General features: G+C 48.1%; 1 protein-coding gene across 1 annotated transcript in view; it reads left to right on the forward strand.

The window, feature by feature from the left end:
* LOC143296727 (uncharacterized) overlaps positions 1-18,249 on the forward strand; it is a 485,227-nt gene that overhangs the window by 452,251 nt on the left and 14,727 nt on the right. Inside the window, exons 13-17 of the mRNA XM_076608785.1 lie at positions 4,668-4,830; positions 5,905-8,991; positions 13,314-13,507; positions 14,688-14,941; positions 15,660-15,877. Coding sequence (XP_076464900.1) covers positions 4,668-4,830; positions 5,905-8,991; positions 13,314-13,507; positions 14,688-14,941; positions 15,660-15,877 — 3,916 coding nt within the window. The remainder of the gene's footprint in view (positions 1-4,667; positions 4,831-5,904; positions 8,992-13,313; positions 13,508-14,687; positions 14,942-15,659; positions 15,878-18,249) is intronic.

The following is an 18,249-nucleotide window of genomic DNA, read 5'->3' on the forward strand; positions in this document are numbered from 1 at the left end:
GGAAAGAAAAATTAATGGCGGCGTACTATGGCCTATCGCTCTCATCCCAAGGGAGAGCAGGCTGAATTTCACGCAGAAAAATCTGATGTGACTGGAGTGCACCGCCATACAATACAATACAATACAGCACAACACAGCGCAAGAAAATGCAATACAATAAAAAAACACAGTTCAGTACAGCGCAGTGCATTGCAATACGAATCATTTCAGTTCAATATAGCTCGACGCATTGCCAATGCAATACAACATAGTACTATACACTACACCACCACACCACGCAATGCCACACAACACAACACAGTACCATACAATATACAGTTCAGTGCAGGCGAGAAGCCGGTGCCCATACTCTGTGTTTATAACCTCGCTACCTGTCAAGAGAAGAGACATCTAGCGGACGCCTTCCTTCTAGAACTTGCAAAGGGAGACCAGCTGGACAAAAACAGGATAACTGGACCGTCGGGACAAGGCAGAGAAGAAAAAAGCAACAACAAAAAAAGCGCAAGACTGTTTTTTCTTTTTTCTTTTCTTCTTCTTCTTCTTCTTTTGGCCGTTGATTGGGGGAGACATCTTCTACACTAACAACGCGACAATGATCATCGTCGTAGTAGCTGTGAGGATCATCAACATTGTCAGCAGCAGCAGCAGGAGCAAGCAGCATCGTCTTTATTATTATCTCAAAATGTTGTTATCATAACTATAACTCTATTATCATTACTATTATATTACTGCTATTGGTTTTTTATGTCGTCGCAGAATCAACAGCTCGATGAACGAAGACTGCCGTTTGCACAAACAGATGAACACGAATATCCCTTCTGATTATTCCCTCTCTCTCTCTCTCTCTCTCTGACTCTGTCCGCCTCTCTCTCTCTCTCTCTCTCTCTCTCTCTGTGCCTGTCTTGGAGACATCACCTCCTCTTTACCCCCCAAATCCCCCGACCTTGACCGATTCTCGACATCTTGTAGCACTAGAGCTTTCCGTGAGGGACGCTAGACTTAGAGGAGGGTGATGAGGACGGTGGAGGAGGAGGAGGAGAACAGAGGAAGGGGCATCTACTAGTAGTAGCTCTCAGGTGATGACGGGGATGTCGCGAGTGTACGTCTGTATTGTATTGTATTGTATTATTCTTTTTAGTCACAACAAATTTCTCTGTGTGAAATTCGAGCTGCTCTCCCCAGGAAGAGCGCGTCGCTACCCTGACAGCGCGACCCTTTTTTGTATTTTTTTCCTGCCTGCAGTTGTTGTTGTTTTTTTGTTTGTTTTTTCCTATCGAAGTGGATTTGTCTATAGAATTTTGCCAAGAACAACCCTTTTGTTGCCGTGGGTTCTTTTACGTGCGCTAAGTGCCTGCTGCACACGGGACCTCGGTTTATCGTCTCATCGAATGACTAGCGTCCAGACCACCACTCTAGGTCTAGTGGAGGGGGAGAAAATACTGGCGACTGTGCCGTGATTCGCAACCAGTGTGCTCAGATTGTCTCGCTTCCTGGGCGGACGTGTTACCTCAAGGTGATTCTCTTCCTCTTCCTCACCCCCATGTCCCCCACCCCCACGTGCAGCCAAGGACTGCTGGCACCCCGCCAAAAGAACTATTGGCAGCCAGTGGAGAAAGGTATCAGGCATCGCGGCAGGTGGACCCATGTCTGTCTGTCTGGTGGTGGGCGCGCCCTAAGTAAGCCGCTGCGAAGTGGCCGCGCTCAAAAAACCACTGTCTGGACTTAATTAGCCGGCGTCTGGATGGTTCACGTGAAATCAAGGTGTTTGCGTGTGCGTGTGCGTGTGTGTGTGTGTGTTTGTGTGCACGTGTGTGTTGTAAACTTTAACATATTCATTGTCTCTGGAGATACTTTGTCGACACCAAACCAAACGCCTGGATGGTTAACGTAAAACGGTGTTGCGTGCGTGCGTGCGTGTGTGTGTGTGTGTGTTTGTTTGTGACATGTTCATGGCATAAACTGGTAACTGTCTTTAATCAACTGATGGCTGTGTGCGCGTGTCCGTGCGTGCGTGCATGCGTGTGTGTGTGTGACGCCTTCATGGCATTAACTGGTAACTGTCTTTAATGAAGTGATGGCTGTGCGTGCATTTATTTGTTTGTTTCTTTGTTTGTGTGTGTGTGTGACGAGTTAATGACATAAACTGGTAACTGTCTGTAATTAACTGATGGCTGTATTTCCGTGTGCGTGCGTATGTTTTTGTATGTGTGTGAGGGGGCAAGGGGAGGAGCAGGGAGGAGGGGGGGGGGCAAGTTTATGGCATTAAGTGGTTCCTGGCTTTTATGAACTGTCGGCTGCATTTAACGAGTTCATGGCATTCACTTGGTGTCTGAACTGAAATGCTATGTGGTGTCTTATTTTCACGGCTGTTTAGATTTGAACTGGGTCGTGGAATTATGCCATTGGATGTGGTGTCTGGCTTTCAGTGATGTTTAAATTTAACCGGTGGCTGAACTGACAATTCAGTGGGATCTCAGCATGAACCTGTATCTGAATGGATTTTACCGACGTCTAAAAATAATTGTTATGGATGGTATTAACTGGGATCTGGCGTCGAATGGATTTTACCGATGTCTAAAAATAAATCATGGCCTGTATTCAACTGGTATCTGGCGTCAGCTGGCTGTGCGGATTTCACTGCTCAATGGCTGAGGCTGCGTGAGTGTAACGGCGTCATGGGTTTTTGCCGATGTCAAGCTTTTAATGCCGTCTGGGTTTAAGTGCTGTCTGGCGGGAACTGTCGTTGGTTGCCATCGGTTCGTGTCTTGTATTGTACTGTATTGATTTTTTTTGTTCTGGTCACGACACGTCGTGTTTGTGTGTGTGTGTGTGTGTGTGTGTGTGTGTGTGAAATCCTGGTTGTTTTTTCCTAATATCGCTATTAGTGAAAAGACGCGAAACAAAGAACACACACACACACACACATACATACATACAACAACAACATCAACAAAAAACAAAAACAAACAAACAAACAAAAAACCGCGTTCGCATAATCTCTTTGAACACCCACCTTCTTTCCTTTTCTGTCGACATTTGTATTTCTTTTACAGTTCAGAGTACATTTCTTTCGGTAGAATTTTAGCAGGCATGGCTACTTTGTTTCTGGGGTTCTTTTCACGTGTGGTTAGTGCGTAGGACATGGAACAGAAATGTACCGTCCACCCGAATGCTAGCACTTGCCACTCTGATGCAACACCACAAGAAATGACTTAGGTTCAGCTCTCAGTTTACGTCAGAGATTGACATAAGCACTATGACTCTTAGACTACGACACACGATTGCACTGGCTCTCAGTGTTGCAGCCAAAGGGAGCTAATTGGCTCTTGAGGACATTCCCAGCGCCGACTGTCCTGATGCCCTCTTCCAACGCCGACTGTCCTAATGCCCTCTTCCAACGCCGACTATTCTAATGCCCTCTTCCAACGCCGACTGTTCTAATGCCCTCTTCCAACGCCGACTGTCCCAATGCCCTCTTCCAACGCCGACTGTTCTAATGCCCTTTTCCAACGCCGACTGTCCTAATGCCCTCTTCCAACGCCGACTGTCCCAATGCCCTCTTCCAACGCCGACTGTTCTAATGCCCTCTCCCAACGCCGACTGTCCCAATGCCCTTTTCCAACGCCGACTGTCCTAATGCCCTCTTCCAACGCCGACTATTCTAATGCCCTCTTCCAACGCCGACTGTCCTAATGCCCTCTTCCAACGCCGACTATCCTAATGCCCTCTTCCAACGCCGACTGTCCTAATGCCCTCTTCCAACGCCGACTGTCCTAATGCCCTCTTCTAATGGCCTCTTCCAACGCCGACTATCCTAATGCCCTCTTCCAACGCCAACTATCCTAATGCCCTCTTCCAACGCCGACTATTATAATGCCCTCTTCCAACGCCGACTGTCCTAATGCCCTCTTCCAACGCCGACTGTCCTAATGCCCTCTTCCAACGCCGACTGTCCTAATGCCCTCTTCGTTCTGCAGCCAAAGGGAGCTAGTTGGCTCTTGAGGGCATTCCCAACGCCGACTATCCTAATGCCCTCTTCGCCAGGAGGGTGGGGAATAACTAATGGCTAGACGCTTTTCGCGGTAAACAAATTATCTCCATGATAATTGGGACAGTATCCTGCCTCATCTTCTGCTAGTCTGTCATTGTCGGATGCGACTGATTTATCATATCATACATTAAAAGATCAATTCGTTCGTTCACTCTTAAGATTAAGGAGGAAGGTGGCAGAATGGTTAAGACGCTCAGCTGCCAATAATGGTGAGTCCGCGAGGGTGTGGGCTCGAATCCCGCTCTCGCCCATTCTCCCGCGTTTGACTGGAAAAATCAAACTGAGTGTCTAGTCATTCGGATGAGACGATAGACCGAGGTCCCGTGTGCAGCACGCACTTGGCGCACTGAAAAAGAACCCATGGCAACGAGAATGTTGTCCTCTGGCTAAATTCTAGAAATCCACTCTGATAGTTGGGTCTACACAAATGTACAAGCATGCACTCAAGGCCTGACAGAGCGCTTTGGGTTATGCTGCTGGTCAAGCATATGTCTAGCAGGTGTGGTGTAGCGTATGTGGATTTGTCCGCCTTGAGAAACTGAAAAAAACACAACTTAAACTGAAGTTTAACAGCTGTTTTACGTCGTGGTGGTGGTGGTGGTGGTGGTGTGTGCAGGGACAGCAAGATCTCCCAGCTGCTGAGAGACTCGCTGGGCAACGTGACGTGCCGCACGTGCATGCTGGCGCACGTGTCCTCTGCCGTGCCGCACTTCAATGAGACCCTGCAGGTCATCCAGCTAGCCGCCAGGATCCACAGGATGAAGCGACGAAGAACCAAGGTGGGGTGGTGTGTTTGGTTTTTTTTTGGTCGGGGTGCTGGGAGTCACGCGTGGAAAACTGCTGCGAACTTGAGCGTGTTAAAAAGGTGCATGCACCGACATCAGAGTATTTCTATGTGTTTTCTCACGCACTCACTTCGCACTCGCGCGCATGCACAGACGCGCTTACACACACACACACACACACACACACACACACACACACACACACACACACACACACGGATATGCAACAACCACAACAGCAACTGCAAAAACACCACCACCACAAACAGCAGTGAATATAAGCAGCAGCATCAACATCATCATCACAACCATAACAGCTACAACCACCACCACCACCACCACAACAAGAGCAACAATAGTAATAACAACAACCACAGCCACCATAACAACTACAACTACCACCAGCACCTCCACAAAATTATATCATCATAACAACTATAACCACCACCACCACAACAACAACAGCAAAAACACCACCACCACCAACAACAACAATGATGAATAAAATCATCATCATCATCATCATCATCATCATCATCACAACCATAACAAGTACAACCACCACCATTGCCACCACCATCACTTCCACCACAACAACAAAACAAAACCACCAACAACAATGATAAATGCATTCATCACCATCACAACCATAACAACTACAGCCACCACCATTACTAGCACTACCACAGCATCAATACCACCAACAATGCTGGATATCATCATCGTCATCATCATCATCAATAATAACAACATTCATCTACAATAATAACAACATTCATCATAGTCACAACCATAACAACTACAACCACCATCACAACAACAACAATAATGTTATCATCATCATCATTATCATCGTCATCATCATCAACCTCACCATCATCACCATTATAACGTCTGTGTCCTCTCTGTCCCCACCTCACACAGTTATCGAGCATCAGCTCAACAACGACAATAATGTAATCATCATAATCATCATCGTCATCATCATCATTATCATCGTCATCATCATCAACCTCACCATCATCACCATTATAACGTCTGTGTCCTCTCTGTCCCCACCTCACACAGTTTTCGAGCACCAGCTCCGAGGACAGCTCCACGGACGAGAGCGGCAAGTTCCGCCGTCCTTACCGGGGCCTCAGGATGGGCACCCTGCGGGAGGACGTCCTCTACTCCTCCTCGCACTCCGACCCGGACTACACGTCCAGCAGCGAGCAGTCGTGCGACACGGTCATCTACCTGGGCGCCAACGGACAGTCGCTTAGCGACCGGGAGCTGACGGACCACGAGGGTCCCCCTCGCCACGTGCCCAGGACCAACCCCAGGCTGCCCCGCCGGCCCAGCGGCTCCCGCTCCTCGGGCGACGACTCGGACAGCGGCCGGAGCCGGGCGTCGGACGTCACCTCCCCGCCGCGCTACGGGCCCCGCCCCGCCATGGGCATGAGGACTGGTGGTGGTGGTGGTGGTGGTGGTGCTGGGTCCCCTGCTGCCGTCAGCATGGCCAGGGTTCAGCCGCTGCCGCACGTGATATCGGCGCCAGGTTCCCCGGCCCCCGGCGCTGCTGCCCAGCTGAAGGTGGCGCATCACCGCATGGCTCTCCACCACCACGGCGGCGCCAAGGGCGGAGTAGGCGGCGGCGGCGGGGCAAAGCCTGGAGGGGTAGGGGGGGAGTCGAGCGGTCACTGGCCGGACAAGGTGAGCAAGCACCGGGCCAAGCCTCTGGACACGGCCAGCGAGCAGTGGGTGGACGGCCCGGGGGCCGCCATATACCCCGAGAGCGGCGCTACTGCCGAGCAGTGGGTGGACGGGCCTCCCGCCTTCCTTCTGCAGAGCGAGCCGCCTCAGCATCTTCACCATCCTCATCCTCATCAGCAACATCAGCCTTCTCTAACTCCTCAACAGGGGGTGGTCCCGCAGTCTCCCTCTCACCGCGGGGACACGGCACGGCGGCTGAAGAACCGGAAGGTGGAGGCGGAGGAGCAGTGGGTGGACGGGCCCCGGGAGATGATGATGACGTCCGGCAGCACGGGAGCCGCCGGGAACAGCAGCACCACCACAGCCCCCTCCCTCCCCCTGCACACCACCACCAGCAGCGGCAATTCCATGGGTGAGCCAACACCAGCACCACCCCTGGGAGGGCGGGCCGTGGTGGGTCAGCCCAGCCAGGCCCCCAAGCTGTCCACGGCGGTGAGTGACAAGGCGCTGAAGCAGGCCCTCATCAAGCACCTGGAGAGAGAGCGCCCCGACACCACCACTACCCTGGACAGTCACGTGGCGGACGACGCGGCGCAGTGTGGTGGAGGAGGGGTAGGGGGTGGTGAGGGGGTGTGCCGACTGTCGTGTCACCACCACCACCAGCAGCACCAGCAGCCCTGTCAGTGGGACAGGCGGCAGGCGGGGGACGGGGTGAGCGTGGCGGGCATGGACTTTGTGTCGGAGGACGCGGACAAGAACCAGACAGCTGCGGACCTGGCTTGTTCCTCCTCCGCCCCCTCTTCATCCTCCCTGCACAGGAGGCACCACCCCCATAAGGACCACCACCACCTCAGCAAGAGGCTGCTGTCCGCCAAGCACTCCTCCTCCTCCTTGACTTCCTCTCCAAAACCCTCCCCGGCCAGTGCCCGCAAGGCGGCGGCGGTTGGGGAGACGACACCGGCCGGGCGCCTGCAGAGGTCGGACCTTCCCGGGGCGTCAGCCAGCCCCACGCACCGCGTGGCCCAGTGGATCAAGTCCGTCACGCGCTCTGACGCCGCGGTCAGCGAGGTGGAGGCCGCGCAGGTCACCTCGGGGTTGCCCTCCGCCACTGACGTCACCATGGCGGACGCCGAGACCAACACGGAGCACGACTCGGACTTTGAGCGCTTGGCGGACTGCGATGAGGCCCAGCTTCCTGAGGACTCCGGGGTAGTGGGTGTGGTGGGGGTGGTAGGGGAGGGTGTGGGTGGTGTGTGCAGCGCGGTGACTGACGCAGGGCAGGACAACCACAACACCGGCAGTAGTGGTGATGGTGGGGGAGGAGACATCAGCGGTCCTCCAGTACGGTACGAGACGCTGTACGAGCACATCGTGGAGGAGCAGCAGCTGGAGAACGTGTCGTCCCGGAAGGACCGGGGTCACCTGGCCAAGGACATGGACAACGAGACGTTTAGCTCTCAGAGCGCTCCCCGCGACACTTTAGACTCTGACCGCCAGGAGCCCAGGGTCGGAGTGGCGGCGGCGGAGGAGGTGGGGGTGGTGGGGAAGAAGGACGCTGGGGCGGTGGAGGGCCATCATCATCATCCTCATCATCTTCAGCCCGGCGCCAAGTCGGCGGTCTCTTCTTCTCAATGTCGTGGCGCCGCAACAACATCAGCTCGCGCCAGTAGTGGCGACCTCGCGGCCGTGCTTCTCCCGGCGGACCTCTCCTCCAAGCCTCTGCTGTCTCGGAAGCCGGACGGCGCCTCCAACCCCCACCTCAACCAGGAGTTCCCCGAGGACGAGTGCTCTGCCGTGCTGACGGGTGAGCAGCAGCAGTGTGTGAGCGCCCAGTACGCCGCCCTCTGCCCCCCGCCCGCCCCCACTGACATCGTCGGCTTCGGCGCCAAGGACTACACCGGTAGCACCACCCACATGGCGGCGGACACGGCGGTGGCGCTGTCTCTGAGCGACAAGGTGGCCGCTCAATGTAATAATAATAAACCCTCGCTGCCTCAGAAAGCCGCCAACACCACCGCCGCCTCCTCCTCCTCTTCTTCTTCTCCGAAAGCCAACAGCTTGAGCAACAACAACAAACTCACCGCAGTGTCTTCGTGCTGTTCATCCTCAGCTCCTCCTTCAGGGGTCCCCTTGCCCTCCCCCTCCCCCAAGGCTGTGGGCGGCAAGGAGACGCCCTCCCCGGCCGCCGGGCAGAAGCAGGCGTCGCCCAAGACCTCGCTGCTGTGCAACGGGCGGAAGGAGAAGGGCGGGAAGGGGGGCAAGGAGAAGGCGGCCCCCGCCAGTTCCCCCTCCACTACCAGCACCTCGGGCAAGGGAGGCGGCGGCGGCGGCGGCAAGAGCGGGGGTAAGGGGACGGGCGGCTGCAAGCTTCCTGTCTTCAGCGGCGGCAAGTCCACCTCCTCCTCTTCGCCCTCCCCCAAGGACGGCAAGCTCCGCAAGAAGGAGAAGGAGAACGCCAAGGTAAGGACACCAACATTACAGTGCAATAGGATGCAGTGCAATGCGATGTGATGCAATGCAATACGATGCAGTGCAATGCGATGTGATACGATGCAATACGATGCAGTGCAATGCGATGTGATACGATGCAATACGATGCAGTGCAATGCGATGTGATACGATGCAATAGGATGCGAAGCGATACAATGCAATACAAGCTAATACAGTGCAACGCATTGCCATGCTTAAATACATTGCCACATCCCTTTATTAATCCCTCCGTAACAGCAGTAAGAAAATACAGAAACAACCGTTCGTATATGGGTATGAACAGCATGAAAAATTATGGGAAAAATCATTTCTAAACTCGATTCCTCTCTATCGTCCACGACATCCGTGTTGTGTGTGTGTGTGTGCATGTGTGTGTGTGTGTGTGCGCGCTCGCGCGCGTGTGTGTGTGTGTGTGTGTTGAGAGAGAGAGCTGACTCACCGATTAACTGGCCTTTTTGTGCGAGTTAATTGATCAGTTGATACAACGTTCTTTTCTGGTCTTCGCGAACTGAAGCGAACCAGCTGTTCATTCTTGGACGTGTACCAGTTCATCAAGAAGACCGCAACCCGAATGGCCTGTCAATCTTCATCACAAGCGTAACGTTATTGTTGTGTTTTTCCTTTGTGGTTTACCTGCAAACCCGGTGCAAGTCGCATTCACCATTCACCCCCCCCCCCCCCTCCTCCCCTCCAATCCCCCCTGAGATATAAATTTCCCCAGAGATACTTTGTCCGTCATGTCATTATCAGCAAGCTGATTGAAGCTTTAAAGTTAATGAGGTCTTCTACAGGTAATGAGGGGAGTTCTTTACCAGCCACAGGTTGGCTCCAGTCCAGATTCCACCAGTGCTGGGCATACCAGCCCCTGTAAAAGGAGGTAGTGGGAACTGAGAGGAGATTAAATGAAATCAGCCATACCTGAAGGTTGAGGCTTGTTCGTTTCTCAAGAAGGCTTCACTGCGTTCGGACAATTCCATAAACGTTACACCACATCTGTCTCCAAGGTAGATGATTAAACAGCAGCATTAGCCAACGCTCTTAGTCAGGCATATCTATCTATCTATCTGTCTGTCTGTCTGTCTGTCTGTCTATATATACAGAGGTGTGTGTGTGTGCGCGTGCGTGTGTGTGAGTGTGTGTGTGTGTGTGTGTGTGTGTGTGTGTGTGTGTGTACCTATCAGAGTGCATTTCGTCTACAGAGTTTTGCCAGAGGACAAAGCTCTCGTTGCCATGGGTTCGTTGTCAGTGCGCCAAGTGCGTGCTGCACATGGGAGATCTCGGTTTATCGTCTCATCCGAATAGTCTCATACGCCCAGTTTGATTTTCCAGTCAAACACGGGAGAAAGGGCGAGAGCTGGATTCGAACCCAGACCCTCACAGGCTCTGAATAGGAAGATGAGCGTCTTAACCATTCTGCCACCTTCCTCCTTCCCGAGGTTTCGCGCTGCTGTATTTGGATCATACCGCACGTTTTGACACATCCTTAATTCTCTCCATACGAACGGCGAAAGAGACGACGTTAACAGCGTTTTACCCCAGTTACCACCATCAAAATACTGCAAGCGGAAGGCTCTTATACTGAAGAGGTGAATATTGACAAAGAATACCACAATTCTGACGACGGAAGCTAAAGGTTGGGTCATTCAGACACCCACTGGACATTCGAGGGGTCTGTGTAGAGGAGAAGAGAGGACTGGCCGTACTGAGTGAGTTAAGACAAATTATAACTGAAGCTGAGGTTTGGTGAGATTTTTTAAATTGTTTTTTTTTTAAATCTATTTATTTATTTATTGTAACTGCGTCATGATGATTATTTCATTTGACAAACGAAGCGAAACGGAAATGTTAGAGACTGAATAGGACTTTTCCTTTAAAGTTGAGGTCGAGACTTTGAAGAGGTTTCTGTCTATCAAGGGGCCGCCACACTAGAGTTAGCTTTGGTTGAAACAGACATCAGATGAATTAATGGAAAGCGAAAGTCGGAGACTGATTGTAACCTACAAGAAGCCGCCGTGTCAGAATCACAGTTTGCTTGACAACGTCGGTCAACAGAACACGATGGCAAAAAAGGGTCATCTGAAAGGAGCGTTGTCATAGCGCTCATCTCTCTCTCGTGACGTATCATACAGACGCTTATCATGCAACGGTACTGACTCATCTAGAAGTTCACGGTTTTCAGTTTTCAGAGTAAAAAGATGATAATAGTAAATGGTGTAAGATCATTTTACTGGCTTTAAGATCCTGAGGTGACAGGTGTTTCGAGTCATACACTCATTTTTTTTTCTTCAAATCCACCAAGTAATAGGTCCATCGGTGACCAAAAATTTCATTTCAGTTTCAACGTATCAAAGCGTGCGGACTGACCTATATACGTCACACCGCATCTGCTGTTAGAAAACAAAAAGCAGATGCTTGATCTTTGCATAAAAGCGGAAAAAAACGTAAAGTGAAAGATACGGTGGGGCCAGCTTATATAACGCAACGAATGGCTGTCAGGACGTGTTGGTATGTAATCAGCATTCCCGTTTAGACACCGAAAGACAGGGAGATGGAGATACAAACGATGGTCGATCTAAATGTCCTTTCACATTGACTGAGTGGTGCAGTGTACAAAGTGGGTGTCACGTTTAGATCACACGTCACGTTGAGAGCTCATCGCGACAAGAAAAGAAATGGGATATCCTGAAATTTCAAGTACATTGTTTAACTGCTTTCCGTACAGTCTGTACACGATTCTCTTTAGTTGATCATAATCTTTTATCTGACTTTATATAAATTATGTAATTATTTTCTCAAGTCCTTCCCTCTCCCCCATTTGCTTCTATTTTTTATCATATTGCCTAGCGAGTATGGTGCATCAATTGAATTGGGTGGTATGTTCTATGCAGTGGTGCGTCAGGCAGAGTAACTGAACACCATCGTAACATCCCTCCCTTCATCCCCGCTGTTGCTTTTATTGACTCACTTGTGTAAACAAAGTGAGTCTATGTTTTAACCCGGTGTTCGGTTGTCTGTGTGTGTGTGTGTCTGTGTCTGTGTATCTGTGTGTCTGTGTGTCCGTGGTAAACTTTAACATTGACATTTTCTCTGCAACTACTTTGTCAGTTGACACCAAATTTGGCATAAAAATAGGAAAAATTCAGTTCTTTCCAGTCATCTTGTTTAAAACAATATTGCGCCTCTGGGATGGGCACAAAAAAATAAAGAATGAAGCCTAATTATATGCAAACTGCATTTACTGTTATATTTATATTTTTTGTATTCTCTAAACTTGGCACTTTGATCTGATATTCTGACCCAACAGCTAGAGCAGTCATTATTATCATTTTTTGTTCAAACAGGAACTTCTTTTGCTAAGCATGGAAGTTTTATTTATTTTGCAAACGTTTTCGTGCAGATAGTAAAAAAGGGAAATTACTCTGTAATGCTAGGTGGAGTTAATTTGCTTTAAACTGATCTTTCTCATCTTAAACATTACATTTTGAAACAAGAGAGGCAAGGCCTTCAAGACTCACTTATGATGCACTTTTTAAAAAGCATCCAAGCTTTTTATGCATTGAGTATAATTTCAAAATGTAATGTTTAAGATGAGAAAGATCAGTTTAAAGCAAACTAAGTCCCCCAGCAGAGTAATTTCCCTTGTTTTACTGCCTGCAGCAGAACGTTTTCAATAAACAAAACTTTCATGCTTAGCAAAAGAAGTTCCTGTTTGAACAAAAAATGAAAATAATGACAGATCTTTTGTTGAGTCGAATATCAGATCAAAGTGCCAAGTTTAGAGAATATAAAAAATATAAATATAACAGTAAATGCATTATACTCAGTACATAAAAAGCTTGGATTTTTTTTAAAGTGTATCACAAGTGAGTCTTGAAGGCTCTGCCTCTCTTGTTCTCTATTTGTTTTATAATGACTACCAAGTTAAACCGATCTCTCAGTCAAAGAAGCGTAGCTTTCGTCGGCGATCCGGCCGGCTTCTTCAGCGCAACTGCTGGGTAGAGAACTAGCAACTGTGCTTAACGAATTGTGGTGCCATTATGAGATATGTTTCGATCTTGGGCAATAGGTATATGTTGTATGTCAGTGGTGCGCTAAGGCGAGTGATGATTGTTCGACACCAAAACAATTTCCTGTTTTTTCAACACTGGTACAATACAATGTATACAGTGGGTAGTCCGCAGGATGAGTGCTGACTGAACACCACCACCACCAACACAATTTCCCATGTCTTTTTTTTTTTTTCAACAACACTGGTGGTGCAGTGCAACTTCAAGTCTTTTGTCTCTTTCCAGACGGGTCGTCTCACGAACGGCAAGTACTCGGACATCAGCCTGTTGCAGCAACAACAGCAGCAGCAGCACAGTAGCAAGGACATCACCAGCGGGGTGGTGGGGGGCGGGGGGAGGCAGGAGAAGAGGCTGCTGTCTCCCTATGCTACCGTCACCCAGCCCAAACCCAACACCCACTCCAGCTCTGGTCACGGCAGGTAAGGTTTATGTGTGTGATAGGAGTGGGTGTGGTTGGTGGCTCCGCCGTGTGTGTGTGTGTGTGTGTGTGTGTATACATGTGTGTGGTGTGTGTGTGTGTGTGTACACGTGTGTGTGTGTGTGTGGTGTACACGTGCGTGGTGTGTGTGTGTGTGTGTGTTCATATAGACAGATGGATGGATATAATACATCCCGTCGGATTATAGAGGGCCATGTCAAGTTTGAAAGAATATGTCTCACACCCGCACCCGCACCCACTTTAAACATCTCAAACGTTTTAATTCAATAAGCAAAACAAAATACAGCGTTCAATTTTACAAGCACTTAAGAGAAAAAAATTTGAGCAACAAGCTCGTGTTTTTTAATACGACTACTTATATGATGATGATATTTTTAACAATAATATTATTTCCGTGTCATTATTATAACTACAACAACAACAGCTAAATCAAACACATAATAATATAGACAATTTTCTCAATTTTGGGCCGATTGTTCTGGATATTCATCTATGACTTTGAACACCACTTTTTAATGTTTTTTGTTGTTGTTGTTTTTTTCATTATTACAAAAATTAATACTAAAGACTGTTGTTGTAAGACTGCTGTTGTTTTTGTTGTTGTATTTTCATTATTTCAAATATACTAAAGACTGTTGTTGTTTTTTATGTTGTTGTTTTTTCATTATTACAAACATACTAAAAGACTTGTTGTTTTTATGTTGTTGTTTTTTTCATTATTACAAATACTCTAAAGAATGTTGTTGTTGTAAGACTGTTGCTGTTTTTGTGTTGTTGTTTTTTTCAGTATTACACATATACTTAAGACTGTTGTTTTTGTTTTTATGGTTGTTTTTTTTCATTATTACAAACATACTAAAAGACTGTTGTTACAGATATACTAAAGACTGTTGTTGTTGTATTTGTTTTGTTTTTTTTTCATTATCACATACTAAAAGACTGTTGTTGTTGCTTGTGTGTGTGTGTGTGTGTGTGTGTGTTTCCATCATTACAAACATACTGAAAGACTGTTGCTGTTGTTGTATTTGTTTTCAGTCAAGGGGTTTTGAAATCAATTAACCGTTCAGTCTCTCCAAAGCTTCATTGCGCTTTCATAACATAACCCACACCACCACCCCCTCTTTTCTTTCCCCCCCCCCCTTTCCCTTCCTTCCCCCCAGCGACAACAGTAGCACCATCAGCACCGAGGTACACTCTCAGCCCAGCAGCAAGTGTGACAAGCTGCACCACGGGGGCACCAGCAGCGGCTATGAGAGCATGCTGAGAGAGAGCGAGGAGACGGCCTCCTCCTCCTCTTCCTCCTCGTCCTCCTCCACCGCCAGAGCCGGCGGCGGAAACGGCGGCAGCGGCCGCCACGGGGAAGACTCCGGCGCCGAGCAGTCTGCGGACCGGAAGAAGGGGTCCAAGCGGAAAGGTCGGCGTGACATTTCAGTCTGTTTGTGACTTGTTTGTCGACTCTGACTGTTGAGTTGACTTGACTTTGGATTGCGTTTTTTTTGTTTTGTTTTTTTTCGTTTCGTTTCTGGATTTTGGGGGGCTTTTATTTTGTTGTTATTTGTGTGTGTCGTTCTAGGTGCTGTATTGCGGGGTGGGGGGGGGGTGTAGGTATCTGCACACGCGTGCGCGTTTGTGCTCGCGCATACATTTATATATAAACAGGAGATGAATGGATGGATGGAGATTCTGGCCGATAGGAGTAGGCCATGTCCTTGAAGGTTGATGGAAAAAAAAATAATGTCCCATACTCGCACACACGCGGGTAACAAGTGTAACCATGCACACAATTGGGCACGCGCGTGCGCGCGCGCGCGCACACACACACACACACACACACACACAATAGAGCATCATTTCACCTTGCGCCCCCCACACGCCCCTTCCCACCCCACGCCACCCAACCATCCAGCAAAAAAAAAAAAGAAGAACAAGTGTGCAAGTTTCCAAGTCGTCTTTATTCTGTTTTATAATTTTCATTTATCTATTTTAATCTAAGTTTTGAAAACCATATACTTTGAACGAAGTCGAACATGACAATAATGATGGGACTTCAACACTGACAGACACACTGACCACTGACTCTCTCTCTCTCTCTCTCTCTCTCTCTCTCCGTCTCTCCGTGTCTCGTGATGCAGGAGGCACCAAGCGGAGTCGATCTGCCCCGGCCCGCTCCTCCGAGTCCCCTTCCACCAGCACGGGCGGAGGGTCTCAGGGGTCGCGCGTGTGGGTGGACCCCCGGCACGCGGCGCACGGCCACGCGCTCAAGGTCAAGGACGAGCCCTTGGAGCTGAAGCGCTACGAGGTGGAGGACGTGGAGCGGCTGCAGCGGCGGCGACAGGACGATGCCACGGAGGTACGCACACACACGCACACACACACACACACACAGGACACACGCGTACGCACGCAGACACACACCAAGAGAACGCTGGAAGATAACGGTTTGAAGAAACAAAAACTAAGGAAAAACCAGACACAGCAGAACTGAAAGAAAAAAAAACAAAACAAGAAAGATATTGGCTCAGCCACGCAATATGATTTTAACATTTGAAGTTGAACTTCACATCAGTTCCTCTCTGGAACGGAAAGCATCTAAAAAAAATAAGCATGGCCATAATCTCTTACTCCACATCCGTTTTAATTTGAAGGGAAATGGCGAAGTGCTGATACTTTTATGTTTGAATATATACTTTTCTCGTAATGGAAAGACGCTTTGACAATGTCGTTGGTCCCTGTGACATGGGTGAATGCGTCCACGTAGTTTAAAAAGCATGAAAGAGAGAGAGAGAGAGAGCCACATAGTTCCATTGCATAAGAGAGAGAGCTCGCGAGAGAGAGAGAGAGAGACTTTCATTGCATAAGGGAGAGAGAGAGACACTGACAATGTCATTGGCCATGAGGTCCTTATGACATGGGGGAATGCTTCAACATACTTTCATAGCAAGAGACAGACAGACGGAGACGCTTTGACGATGTCATTGGCCATGAGGTCCTTATGACATGGGGGAATGCTTCGACATACTTTCATAGCAAGAGAGACAGACAGACAGAGACAGTCAGTTTGACAATGTCATTGGCCATGAGGTCCTTATGACATGGGTGAATGCGTCAACATACTTTCATTGCATGAGGGAGACAGAGACGCTTTGACAATGTCACTGGCTGTGAGGTCCTTATGACATGGGGGGAATGCTTCAACATACTTTCATAGCAAGAGAGAGAGAGAGATAGACACGCTTTGACAGTGTCATTGGCCATGAGGTCCCTATGACATGGGTGAATGCGTCCACATAGTTTCATTGCATGAGAGAGAGAGAGAGAGAACACTTTAATGTCAATAGCTTTACAGCACTAATGACATGGGGGTTCATAATACAAATAACAACATGCATCAATAGTAATAATATTGATGAAAACCAAAGCCAAAACGAAATCAATCAATCTGTGCAACAAAGTGCAGTTCGACCATCCATTCAAAGCAATGGCATGTAGTGAGAAATAAAAACAAAAACATATATAAATGTATAACATAAATATTTTCCATATGAGAATGACAACACAGATTTCAATTTTCACAATGAGCAACACCTGATACTATTTTATGATTGTTTTTTTCGTCGCACGTTATTCGCTTCGGCAATATATTTTGCAAGTGACTGTAGTGAAGTTTCCTGATTTAGATTAAGCACTCCAAAAATATCTTCATTCTTTGCTAAATGTGTTTTAAATACAACACATTTTTCTCGAATATCGTCATAAGCTTTACAACTAAACAAAAAATGTAATTCATGCTCCCTTAAATGACCGCACATCGGACAAGGGGAGAGTAACAAGGGCTCAGTCTGAAACCACTTTTCATAAGCATTCAACCCAATCGTTCTTGTTCTAAATCTGGCGAGACTTGTTCGGTGCCACTTGTTTGTCACGACTGTGATATATTTTTCTGTTTGAAATATACTTTTAAAACTATAAAACCATCTATATTTCTCAGTGCTTTCCATTTTACAGTGCCAATTCTGTTTATATGAAGCAATTAGCCTGTCTTTGAATTCTGAAACAAATCCTACACATCCAACTCCCTGACACATCCACACAATCCCAAATCCATTTACAGTTAATGTCTTCTTTACAAAATATACCCAGTTTTCCTTCCCGAGAGAGAGAGAGAGAGAGAGAGACGCTTTGACTTATGTGATTGGCCATGAGGTCATTATGGGTGAATGCATCAACATACTTTTTATTGCATATGAGAGAGAGAGAGAGAGAGAGAGAGAGAGAGAGAGAGAGAGAGAGAGAGATTGGACTGCGAAGCTTCACACACACGCATATTACACATGTGCTTTGCATACAACATATATTATGTTCCTTGACCTGGTTGTAGTTTTAGATTTCACTCAAAGACATGGAAAGAATGCTAGGGTTTTTTTGTGTGTTTTTTTGTTTTTGTTTTTCTTTTGTTTGTTTTTTAATTGGTATATTTTACCGTTTGCGGCGCCTACTTCGGTAGATTTTACAAGGAGTTGAGTCCAGGAGAGAATGATCATTTTGTGGCCATATATATTACACAAACACGTGATATGCATTCACGTATGTATTCTTCACACACTCTCTCTCTCTCTCTCACTCACTCTCTCTCACACACTCTCTCTCACACACTCTCTCACTCTCTCTCACACACTCTCTCTCTCTCACACACTCTCTCTCTCTCTCACTCACACTCTCTCA

Source organism: Babylonia areolata, chromosome 21 (genome assembly GCF_041734735.1).
Source record: "Babylonia areolata isolate BAREFJ2019XMU chromosome 21, ASM4173473v1, whole genome shotgun sequence".
NCBI classification, from domain to species: domain Eukaryota; kingdom Metazoa; phylum Mollusca; class Gastropoda; order Neogastropoda; family Buccinidae; genus Babylonia; species Babylonia areolata.